At 49.2% G+C, this 12,385-nt stretch overlaps 1 protein-coding gene across 20 annotated transcripts in view; it reads left to right on the top strand.

The window, feature by feature from the left end:
- Positions 1-12,385, top strand: part of casz1 (castor zinc finger 1) — a 155,258-nt gene that overhangs the window by 103,197 nt on the left and 39,676 nt on the right. Inside the window, exon 1 of one of the 20 annotated variants that reach the window (XM_081707017.1) lies at positions 7,888-8,040. The exons of 18 other annotated variants lie outside the window; for them this stretch is intronic. In XM_081707017.1, the coding sequence (XP_081563143.1) occupies positions 7,962-8,040 (79 nt within the window). In that variant the 5' untranslated portion in view covers positions 7,888-7,961. Of the gene's footprint in view, positions 1-7,887; positions 8,041-12,385 lie in introns of those variants that run through there. One more of the 20 variants, XM_035522414.2, reaches the window with a different exon arrangement.

Here is a 12,385-nt window from a genome sequence, read left to right on the forward strand (position 1 = left end):
TCAGCTCCAAGCCGTGTGCAGACACTTGCCTTACTGGCGTTAAGCCTGTAGATGTGTGTTTCTCAGTCGAGATGGACTGCTCGGTTAAGGCAGGACGAGCCCCGTACCTGCTGCTCAGGGTTATTTCAGCATACGTGATTACAAAACTGCGGTGAGCGAAGCGGGTATTTCACATGATAACAAAAGACTCAAGGACCAGGCTCGGAGGAAAAAAATGTATTTTTTACTTTGAGATAAACACAGATCCCTATCTTCAATCCTCCGGCAACAAGCACAGGCTTGCTGTCTGGGTTGGAACCTTTTGTTCCTGTTCTCTTCTTCTGTTTCTTTCTTTAAAAGTGTTTCAAAATTCGATAATTCGCAGTGCACGCATACCTTAAATATCACAGAGAATTTTGCATCATACGTAACTCCCAAAAATGAATAGCATTGTCAAAGTGTGTGTGTGGGGGGGTGCTGAGAGAGAGAAGCATGGCCTTTAGTTCCTTGGGATGATATTTGCTTTTATCGCCAGTTTTATTATCAGCAGATCAGAATGAGGGCTTTCAGGTTTGGAGAGCTGTCCATTTGAGGGAGATGTGTGGGGCATAAATCCCGCACTTCTGGAGGAAGTGCCTCTTTGGCCAAGCCTCCCATGGTGGCAGTGAGCTCACTAATGGAATTTTTAAAGAATTAGGATGTCTTCCTCCTCGCATTCCCACTGCTGGAGAAGCCTCATCACTCAGTATGTACATTTCAACCGTATGACAGTAACAGTGAGTTCAAATAAGGATGTGAAGGAATTGCTGGGGGGGGGCGTTGGTTCTCCCTCTCTCACCAACGACTCTTCCAGAGCGCTGCAGTATCAGCCTGTGGGAAACTGAGCTGCACAGAAGAATGCCTGGTTACCGCTGTGGCTTCCCAATTGTAGTGTTTAAGAACAGACTTGTACTAAATGGTGATTAAATAAAAAATCACTCACCCAAATGTTTGAGTGGGTTGGCACCATTATCACCTCTGGTTCTTATTAATTCTACACTGTAAATAGATTCTGGGCTGAACTTCTGCATAACCCATGTCTTCCAATTTTCCTCTTTCCTCCAAACTAGCTGCCTGATCCTAATTAGAGGGAAACCATGAAAAAAAAAGGAAGCAAAAAGTACGCAGACATGCCGCATAACTGTGGCGAGCAATTGTGCCCGAGCGGCTTTATTTTCCCACTCGTTAAAGGGAGAGGGGGTCTGTGCGCGGGAGTGGCCAGGCAGCCTCGGCACGGCCCGGCCCAGCTGTTTGCCTTTCCCAAGCCGTTCCTTTCGGCGCTGGGGATTGGAACAGGAGCGTTTACTGTAATCATGGTGTAATGGCGCTGCGTTAGCGATCCCTGATGCTCCTGCCTAATGGGTGCTGCGCCGCTGCCTGGTGCGTTATTGCCGATTGCACCTGATCTCCAGACAATCGGTGCGGCGCAGAGACGTGCATGCCACTATTTCAGGACTGAGATGCGCAGGTTCTTTCAGTACCTCGATGCACCTGTCCTTGGCGTTCCGGGGTTTGCTGGGAATTTCAAAGTGCCTCCAAACTGCTCGGGCCACACCACTCACCCCATACCTGGGTGACATAAGGCATGAAACAGCATCTTCACAGTAGGAGCAAAAGTATGTTCTTTTAACTTTTCTTTGCCTGCCCCCCCTGGAAAATCATGAAAGAGTGATTTGGCTTGTTGGCAGGAAATGCATAACTCTTGACTGCATGTTAAGGGGGGCCTGGATGTCAGGGGCACCAGCAGGGATGGCTGCCCAGTGCAGTGATAGCCCCCCGAGGGACAGTTAACCCTGCAAACGTCCTCGTCTGGCCCAGATCCCTGAACCCAGAGTGGCACTCAGAGTTGCATGTGTGTAAGTGGTAATGTTTTGTGTGTGTGTGTGTGTGTGTGTGTGTGTGTGTGTGTGTGGTGGGGGTAGTGGTTAGAGGGGGCAAGGTTGGGCTGGGGGTCACTAGTCAGCTGGGGTTGGGTTGATAGTAATGCTTGCTGATGGTTTCGGAGCTCCTCCGTTTGCGAGGAGAGCCTCATTAAGTGCAGGACTCCGCGCGGGAGGTGCATTAGGGTGTGCAGGAAGCTGCTGCCGGTGAGACTGCATTAGAGCTGCCCTCCGCCCGCCTGTCCTCTCTCTTTTCCTGATCTAATGTACTTTCAGAGGAATTGAAAATAGGGGTCAATAATTATGCATTTTAATTATTAACCTGGGTCCTTCGTAATTGTGCTTTTTAAAGCCTCTGTGTGCGGACATGATACTTTATTGCTTTGTTGGTCTGGGCAAGCTCGGGCCAGATCGCGCTTCTATTGGCCATAACCCACCTTTACGTTAGTGCACCATAATGGTGTGGCTTTTTACAGCAGAGTAGAGCACTTCTTACACGTTTGGCTCAAAAAATGTACAGTGTGTGTGTGTGTGTGTGTGTGTGTGTGTGTGTGTGTGTGTGTGTGTGAGCCACATTCAGTGAATCATTTTAATTAGACGATAATCGATTGACAGGATGGCTCTTGGTGTGAGAAGAATGATGTACAGAAAATCTACTGCAGTCATGGTTGACCTCAATACAGATGAGCTTAAAGTCTGCTGTCATTAAACATATGAAGAACCAGTCCTCCACAAATCTCTGGGTTTCCATCCACACGTTCCACTTACCAAAACACCAGAAGCGTCAGAGTCTCTGTGGAAATGGCCGAGGTGGTGTGGTTGAGAAGGTCTGGGTCCGAGAGGCTGCGCCCCCAGGTGACATATCTCAGCCCAAGCCCAGTGCCTTCAGAGTGGGACGTTCTTCCTTGTGGTCCATCCAGAGGAAGCGTGAAATGCACTATTATTCACTGTGGGAATGTTTGCTTCTGGATACAAGCAAGTTATTGTTGCTGTGTTGATGAGGTGGGATTCGGCGGTGGTGGTATTGGTGGTGTGGAAGCTGCTGGGTTGGCAGAAATCAAAACTGTTATGTTTACCTCAAAAGCACGCTCAGGGAAAATATCCCATCGATATCTAAGCGTTCCTCAACAGCAGGTATTTTAAAACCCTATTTTACAACTTATTAATGTAGCGCTTAAAACCGGAATCAATAGAGTGTGTGTGGTGCGGTGTTAGGTTCAGCGCTTAGGAACCAGCACTGTCAAGCGTCTCATACACCTACAATTTTACAGTACATGGAATTGCACTTTTGTGCTGTCAGGGCCCAGATCTAGTGCCTCTGTGTGGGAGCTAAAGAGGAACGTTGTAATTACTGTCGCGGAATTCATATAGCGATACATAAAATAGTATTTATCCAGTCTCCTGCACTTCTGTCGCGGGTTGACTGGAGGGAGGGGCATGTTTTTGCACAATAGACAGTCGGAGCAATCAAGGGGAGTCGTGACTCTGGCATCCTCCCTGCTCCCCCCACGCAGACACACCCACGTGCAAATAAACATAAAAAGCTAATTTGTTAGCTCCCTCATTTCAGAGGCCCAGGCGCGGCACACTGTAGACGCAAAGTAATGCTGTGTCAAATGTTGACATGTGTCATGAACATCCTGCCCACAGCACCACAGGAGAGCATCTGTAAAGAGCAGAGTGGAGGATGTGGGGGATGTGGGGAGGAGAAAAGAGGAGAGGGGAGAGGGGAGGGGAGGAGAGGAGAGCAGAGGGGAGAAGAAGGGAGGAGAGGAGAGGGGAGGAGAAGAGGAAGAGATAGAGGAGAGGAGAGGAGAGGAGAGATTAGCTGGCTCCCAGCCTTCCTGGTCCTGGTGGGTGATGGGAGGGCACCTAAGATCCCACATTAGAAGAGAGAGAAGACATGGAGTTTCTAAAGCTGTCAATAATAATATGACAACATTCTCAGTCTCTTTTAATCTTGGTTAGCACCCAGTTTTTAGTGAAGGACCAGTGTCAGCTTCATGACTGGGCTTGCTCATGACACTGATCCAGTCCTGTATCTCTCTCTCACTCGCACTCTCTCTCTCTTTCTCTCTCTCTCCCTTTCTTTCTCTCTCTCTTTCTCTCTCACACACAGACACCATCTCTCTCTCTCTCTCTCCCTCTCTGGTGGCGCCCGCCTGTCATGTGTGTTTGTGCACAGGTGTCTATTGCCACACAGCGGAGGTGTAGACTCCTGTCAAAACCTTTTGTTATTTCTCACCAATCCTTCTCACCTTGTACCTGCCTCATCCATCCATCCATCCATCCATCCAGCCATCTATCCATCCGTGTCCTTCTGTCCCACAGACTAGAGGTGCAACCACCATCCAAAATCAATGGTGAACATGGAATTAGGAACCAAAGTGCATCCGCCCATTAATACGTGAACACCTCGAATATGCTGATGTTTTTCTTTTGCACACCGTGATTCCTAAATTGCCTTTGACTGCATGCATTGGTAATGCAACTTTATGTCCTTGCAGAGAGGACAGCAAGTCCGTTCCACTTAGGCCCGCGACCGTCTTCCATGCCTGGCTTTTCGCAACATCTTCTTTTTTTCCTAATACTCTGCCTTATGAATAAATGAAGCCTAGGAAGCCATTTTTTCCATATTTGTGTAAATTGCTTTAAAAGCATTTTATCATGTCATAAAAAAGCGCAATTGATCTGCAGAGCCCGGGCCATTGGACAGCTGTGTGTTTTGTTAATGGCCACTTTGCTCCAAGCAGCTTATTAAAAAATTTATATATAAATGCTAAAATTGCATAAATTATTTAAGCACAAAGTAAGCATTTTTTGTTTCAGTCAGGGGCGTGCGCGAGGGGTTTAGGTATTGAAAAGGAGATTGGGTTTGGTACATTATCCTCAGATAGAGACAGTCACAGACCCTCCTGGATGCAAAGATCACATCCCAGCATAGGCAACCCCATAACCCCTGCGCACACACACACACACACACACACACACACACACACACATTCAGATGGCCATACACAGGCACAAAAAAGTATATATTTTTTGATGACTTCGTTTCGGCAAGCGCGGAATGTCACCCATATCCTGGTTGATTGTACTTTCGAGTTTTATGATGTTTTTCCATTGATTTGTTTCCGCGGCACAGCTGCCGACCTCTATTGAGGGACGAACGTAATCAGCGCTGACGCAAATTAGATGGTTATTCGTTTCGAAAATTGACAGAAAAACAATAAAAAAGATGAAATGCTCCCAAATCAATAGATATAATGAAATTCAAATAATCCGAGAGATGAGGTCTCCATGGCAACTGATAATGTGGAAAAGAAAACAATTTAATAAAGGACAGACACGCTTTGAAAACAGATGGGGGGGGTAGCTGTAAAGCGGGCAGCAGATGAGAGAAGAGCAGACAGGGGGGTGCAGGAGAGAAGGAGGGAGAGAGGGAGAGAGGGAGAGAGAGAGGGAGGGACGTTTGTGGTGGATGCGCTGGCCGGTCTGGGCCCTGCTTCTCCTGTGAAGGATCTGTGTCTGTCCCAAGGACGCCAGAATAATTAGAAAGGCTTTCAGGCCAGAAAGTGCAGATTCAGGTTTTAATACGCAAAATTATTTCAGGGGCAGTCAATCGGAAAGCCATTTGTTGGTGACCTTCCTAAGGGGCCCCTGGTGCAGGGCAGGGATGGAAGCGGTGGGCCGACCCGCTGAGTTATGGCATATTTGTGTTTTTATAGTGGCACAGGGAATGGGGAGAATGGGCTGGGGGGATCTGCTACGAGAGACTGGGGTGGAAGTGTGTGTGTGTGTGTGTGTGTGTGTGTGTGTGTGTGTGTGTGTGTGTGTGTGTGTGTGTGTGTGTGTGTGTGTGTGTGTGTGTGTGTAAGGTCTGACTCTCTGATACCAGGGCAGAGAGGGGAGGTGGGTATAGCAGGGGAAGTTGCAGATCTGGCTGTATTTACAGATCAGTTGTCAGAAAAGCCATTTAGAGAGAACGTGCAAATCCCAGTACAATGAGGGTGGAGGTGTCTGTTTAAGTGAGAACGACACAGTGTCAGAGAAAGAGGATGTTTGACTCGCAGCATGTGGCCTCAGAAATCAAGGCTTGTTAAGTAGCTGGCATTTTTCTTCCTCGTTCTCCAGCACTTTCACACTGGAGGATGACAAAAAGAAAAAAATAAATAAACAAAGATGCTTATCTGCATTTTGAAATAATTTGCATCTGTGACTGAAATATTAGAAAGATTCTTTCCACATCAGAGTCCTGCCCTCCCAACCCCTTCCTTTGATCTGAAACACTAAAACACGCTTATCCCCCTTGTAGCTCGTCCATGTTTATTCTTTGAAAAGCGACAGAAACTGGTCAGACCTGTCTCTGCCTCAGGTTTAATTTCAGTTTGCTTAATTTAACTCCGACACCGGCAATTCCATGTTATTAGTGATCCAGGATAACGTGTCCTGATAGAAGCTCCCTTTATCCTGTTCAGAGCAGTAAGCAAATGAAGCTCGGGGCGCAGGGCAGAGTCCCGTCAGCCTCGGGATCTTACATCCTGATGACAGTTACGTTCGATCTAAACTTTGTGGCTATTAAGCTGTAAACCTGAGCCATACTCAATAAAGCTTAAGGGACTATGTGCACATACTGTAGGTCGCTCAGTGTGGCAGAGGGCTCGAGGTGTGTGTGTGTGTGTGTATGTGTGCGTGCGAGTGTGTGTGTGTGTGTGTGTGTGTGTGTGCGTTTGTGCCAGCCAGCTGTACAACAACTGTCCCAGGCAAGACCATAAGCACCAGTCTATCTCACACACACACACACACACACACACACACACACACACACACACGTGCGCACAGCTCATCCTCCCAACTGAGCAGGGCAGTCAGTCCCTGTTCTCATTCCACGTTATTTCCACAGGACAGGCACACCTAGTATTGGATGAATAATAGTTTTTCAGCTCACCCTTGAAACCTTCCACTTACGGTAATGTGCAGTTCGAGGCCGTCCGGCTCATGATATTAATTTGAGGCTTAGTCTCAAATTCTTGTGTCTGAGCGAGCTGTCTCGGGGAGCGAGAGCTGTCATCATGCGGCGTGGAGGTCTGGGCGGCCTGCAGGCGTCCAGACATCAGCCCCTGCGTTAATACTGCCATGTGAAAAGTGCCCCACAAGTAGGAGAGAAACTTCCAGTTCTCTGCTGAAGAATAACCCCGAGCCTTCGAATCTGGCAGGCGCGTGTCAATGACTCTGGAGGAGGGCTCTTTTTTTGGCTTTCTTTTTCTCTCTCCTGCACCCCCCCCCTCCCAAAAAAAAAAACTTTCTTTCTCTTTTTTCTCTCTAAATCAATCACTCTGGGACAAAAAGGACCAACGTGGTTGAAATGTGAGAACCGGGCATCTGCTTTCAGTGTAGTGAGTGAGGAGTTTGTGGCCCATGTTATCAGTGTCAACAGTAGCGGTGGCCAATCCCTCTCTCTCTCTCTCTCTCTCTCTCTCTCTCTCTCTCTCTCTTTGTCCACGCTATTGCCTCGGCTCATGGCTGGTGCTCACGCACTGTTGCTGTGTAACTCAATCTGAGAGGCAGGAGCCCAGTGGAGTGGACTAGCCTACACTGCTCTCCGCTGGTCCCGCTGGCTACACGCTCGCAGAGCGATTTAAGTGGCCTCTCTCTCTCTCTCTCTCTCTCTCTCTCTCTCTCTCCCCCACCTTCTCTCTACTAGCTCCCTCCCTCTCCTCCCCTCCTATTCCCCCCCTCCCCTCTCTCTCTCTCTCTCTCTCTCTTTCTCTTGCACACTGGTGCTGGTCTTTTTCTCTCACTCCCTCTCTCCTGGGCCTGTTTTTCCATAGCGGCTGTGGAGAGCAGAGGGTGGTGAAGGACCCCTACTGGTAAAGTGGGTAAACACGCGCAGCCCTGACATCTGTGCTGTATACGTGAGGGAGAGAGAGAGAGAGAGAGAGAGAGAGAGAGAGAGAGAGAGAGAGAGAGAGAGAGAAAGGTTCAGAGGCAGAGTGGGAGAGGGAGAGCCAAGGGGAGAGCAGCGTAGCCGTGGAAGCGCGTGGGGAGACACAGGGGGACAAGATGCCTTGCTTTGTGGAGAGAATTCCTCCAGCGCGCCAGGGAGAGGTGAGACCCAGAGAGGAGGGCCGTCTTCTGCCAGGTAAGATTCGCGCGAGGCACCGCACGCGCTCACACACGCACTCAGGCGCTCACGCACGTGTGCGTGCGCACGCCCTCCGACGATGCGGGAGGAGTGAGGTGGGTCTTGGAGTGTGATGTCATGGTGACTGTGATTAGTACCACTGTATGTAGGACAGCCCACTCACAGAGCTGATACCGGGATAGATAACGGCATGTTTCATAAAGTTCAGCTAATAGATGAAAGATTCATTTTCAATGCAGCTTCCAAAAAAAAAAAAAAAGTTTTTTTTAATTTAATTCGTCGGCTGTTGGCTTGTGGACATATGTTCAATATGTTTTGGTCGATACATGGACTTAGTGGCATTTTTAAAATACTTTGTTCTGGTCATATTCCACAGGTGTAATGTATGAGCAATAATTCCATGATAAATATATCTTGAGTATTAATCATTTAGATGTCTAATCTCCCCCAGTTTTGGGATTAGCCAGTGTGTACATTTTCTCTCAAACTGTTGTTCTTAATTATTATCCAGGCCTGGGAGAAGGGAGACACAGAGTTTCCCCACTAGTTGACATGTGGTGTTATTTGCCCAGCTGAGTGGCTGCCTGCTAGCATCGAGCTAGCTTTCACCCTCTAGTGCAGGTACAGGTGTGAGGATGCTTGGGAGGTTTTAGTGGAGGGCCAAGGGACACGGAGCAGGGTCTGCCAACTGCTGCTCGGCCGGGCCACCCGCGGCCTGGGCCTTGAAAGTCAGTGAGACTATCCCCTTTTGTTAAATAAACACGGTGTTGGCGAAACTAAACACACATTTGCATGAAGAACCAACCCCCCCCCATCTCCACCTCACAGTTGCCCACTGTCCGTCCCAGACTTCAGCGAGCAAAAGGACAGTGTGGTCTCGGAGGTGGGACCCAAACAGGCCAAACACAGAGAGTTAGAAGGGGGGGGGGGGGGGGGGAGGGAGAATAGATAAAGTAGAAAAGAGAGAAGGGAGAAGGAGAGAATAAAGAGAGAGAGATTGAGAGGATGGGGGATTGCTGATCTCTCTTTATTCACCCTTGTTGGTTTGTTTCTATTGCCAGTGGAATTGAACCCTTAGTGAAAGGTGAGGTCAGAGAATTGGGTTTATGTTTCCGAAGTGATCTGGCAGCGGTTCTAACGTCCCCGTGGATCAGTTTGTTTTTTTGTTCGCACTTGTGCTTGTATGTGTGTGCGTGTGCGTGTGTGTGTGTGTGTGCGTGTGTGTGTGTGTGCACGCGCGCACACTGCCGTTCAGGCACACACTTGCGAGAGATTTTACTAAGCAGAGATTTCCCCTGTTTTCACTCTGAGCCCTGAGAGATTGATGACTGAATTGTGGAGTACATGTTAACAGTAACTGCTGATTTATTGAGATACTTAGAGTAAGTGAGGCTGCCCTGAGTCGGAGGAGAGGAGAAAGATATAGGCCTTTTAACTTAATGCAGAAATAGAGCCTTTTTAAGGAATAATCTTGATTACTGGTTGGGGGCGGAGGAGGATGGAGGTGAGGTGTAGGCCCCGCCCCCCGCCAGTCGCAGCAGGGGTCACGAGTCTTTGCCTTATACTGTAGTTTATCTTCTGTGTTTGATTGAGAGGTGTTGGCACGATCTCAGGGGTTGGGCTAGCTCGCGTTCTCTCCGTTGAGAAACTTGTGGAGTTCTTCGCAGGTATCCGAGAAGTGAGGTGTGACATTTTAGAGGAATCGGAGTCTTTCCTTTTTTTTGTCTCCGCATCCCCTGGGAATGCTTGTCTTGAGAGTATTCAGCAACATTCAAATACAGTTTAAAGATTCATGTGCCTGGAGTCTGATAGCCCTGCATGTCTCTGTGTCGTTTTCCCCTCTGTGTGCAGAATAAGGAATCGCTCTTCTCTTCAGAGGAGGAAAGGCCTTTTTTTTTCTTTTCTGTTTTTGCCTGTTAGACTGAGTGAAATGTTTCCCGGCTTCGCCCAGGGACGACTTTATTTCTTAGCAGGGATTTAACACTCACTCAGTTCCCCCATAAATACAAGCCTCCTCAGCAGTCCAGGGGCTGTAACTCATCCCCTAACTCTCTGGCTGGCTAAACTCATATCGCAGAGAGCGCTTTGTTTCTGTTCGGTCAGACCTTTCAGATTAGTGTCTCAGCCACTCTGCGCCCCTGTTCCTCATTAAAGCACCTGCTCAGAAGTTCAGGAACAGAGGCTCTTTCTTCCCCGCGCGGCTGCTGGTGTCAGAGTCGGAGGCCGGGGCTCCTGACAGCTGAGGTGCTGGCATGGGGCGAGTGAGAGCCTGGTGTCACCTGTTAAAGTCTGGCCCCCGTGTGCGGCGGTGACACTCTCCCTCCCTCGCCTGGCTGGTCCTTTCAGAGGCCGCGTTTAAAACCCCCGCCGGGGCGAGCTGACGCACGCGATTCCAGGCCTGCAAATCAAAAATGCACACCCGTCCGTCCGAACGCGCGCCAGGGCGTGCGTGCGACACTCGTCCCGGGACAATGCAGGGGCAACGTGGAGACCATAAGCCAAGCAGCAGGGGTGTGTGTGTGTGTGTGTGTGTGTGTGTGTGTGGTGGGAGGGTGCGCGTGGCATGTGCCAGGCCTTATGCCCAGGGTGCTGATGCCTGGGGACCCGGCGGGGGCATCACTGTACCTTTATTACGCATCAGCTGGGGACTGAACTAATTTGATAAAGCGGCGCTTAATACGGCACGCGCATGCACTGCCGCGGTGCCTGGCATCTGGACAAGTGTGTCACGCCGTCCATAGCAGAGCATGGAGAGAGAGAGAGAGAGAGAGAGAGAGAGAGAGAGAGAGAGAGAGAGAGAGAGAGAGAGAGAGAGAGAGAGAGAGAGAGAGAGAGAGAGAGAGAGAGAGAGAGAGAGAGAGAGAGAGAGAGAGAGAGCGAGCGAGCGAGAGAGCGAGCGGTGGGGGACAGAGGAGGAGAGTAGGAAACAGAGAGAGGGAAGAGTTGAGAGGATGACAGACATTAAGGAGTTGGAGAAGCTGGCGAGGTAGAAAGAGAGAAACACAGTGAGCGGTTGCTTTGGTAATTACTAGCTCTGTGCCCAGGCAGTGAAGGCCAATGAGAGTGTGTGAGTGTGTGTGTGTGTGTGTGTGTGTGTGTGTGAGTGTGCGTGTGTTTTACAGGCCCTGGTGCTCTGATAATGAAGGGTTAGTGTTGCAGTTCTGACAGTGTTAATCTCCCCATCGCTCTCGCCTGAAATTTACCCTGCTGGAGAGAGAGCGCCAAGCCCACCTGACAGCACAGTTTACCCACAGCCTGACACCCCACACACACACACACACACACACACACACACTGGGATCAGCTTTCAGCACCCATCCACATCTCAGAGACAAAAGATACAGGAAAGAGGAAGAATAAAGGGATCGAGGGATGGTGGAGGAGGGAAACTTTTTCTTTGCTTGTCTTTTCCCTGTGCCCCCCCCTCCCCCAACACCCCCTTTATTCTTCTCATTTGAAGTTTGTGAAGTACTGCTTAAGCATTGTGGCGGCACAGACGCGGCTGCATGAATATGCATCACACCATATGGCTGCACTAGCACTGGGAGCAGGGCCGTCCAGAAGGTAAAGCAGTACTGATGCATTACCCCCCACGCCCCCCCCCCCCCCCCCCAAATCACCGCACGACCGGAGCAGGAGCGGCCCACCGTGCACCGCCAGCCTACCTGAGCCTGGACGAAGCCAGCCGGTCATTCAGTGGGACAGAGAGAGGGAGAGAGAGAGAGAGAGAGAGAGAGGGAGAGAGAGGGAGGAGGGTGTGGTGATTGTATATTTAGAGTTCAGATGCTTACCCTGACACAGCCATGATTAAAAGTGATATTTCTGACACGTTAGGATGCACACGGGAAGTAACCTTCTCCAAAGCCTTCATTATTAGATGCATGACAGACCTGAATATTTATAAAATATGCTTAAATAATTAATAACAGCAATCTGCTACAGTAATTCATCAAATTTGCACTTCAACGGAGTATCCGTTTTCACTTTAAAATAATAATAAGGAGAATTCGAACGCCAGCAAAATGCTCCATTGCATGGTGCACATACCTAAAGCTGCAGGTAAGAGCCTGTGTGTGTGTGTGTGTGTGTGTGTGTGTGTGTGTGTGTGTGTGTGTGTGTGTGTGTGTGTGTGTGAGTGTGTGTCAGGTCCCAGGCAGACAGTGGTGAGGAAAATGACCCTTTTTTTCAATGTTTGCTTTTCTCAGACACCAGATTTGCTGAACATTTCTGCAGCTTTTGTAACATCTGCAGGAGATGAGGGCTGTTGTGCTGTTTACTTGTTGTTGTTTCCGTTTTGGCTGTATTGCCTTGATAAAATCAGGAAACCAAACTGTTTTAGTGT

This window comes from Electrophorus electricus, chromosome 24 (genome assembly GCF_041902795.1).
Source record: "Electrophorus electricus isolate QZ-2024a chromosome 24, ASM4190279v1, whole genome shotgun sequence".
NCBI classification, from domain to species: Eukaryota; Metazoa; Chordata; class Actinopteri; order Gymnotiformes; family Gymnotidae; genus Electrophorus; species Electrophorus electricus.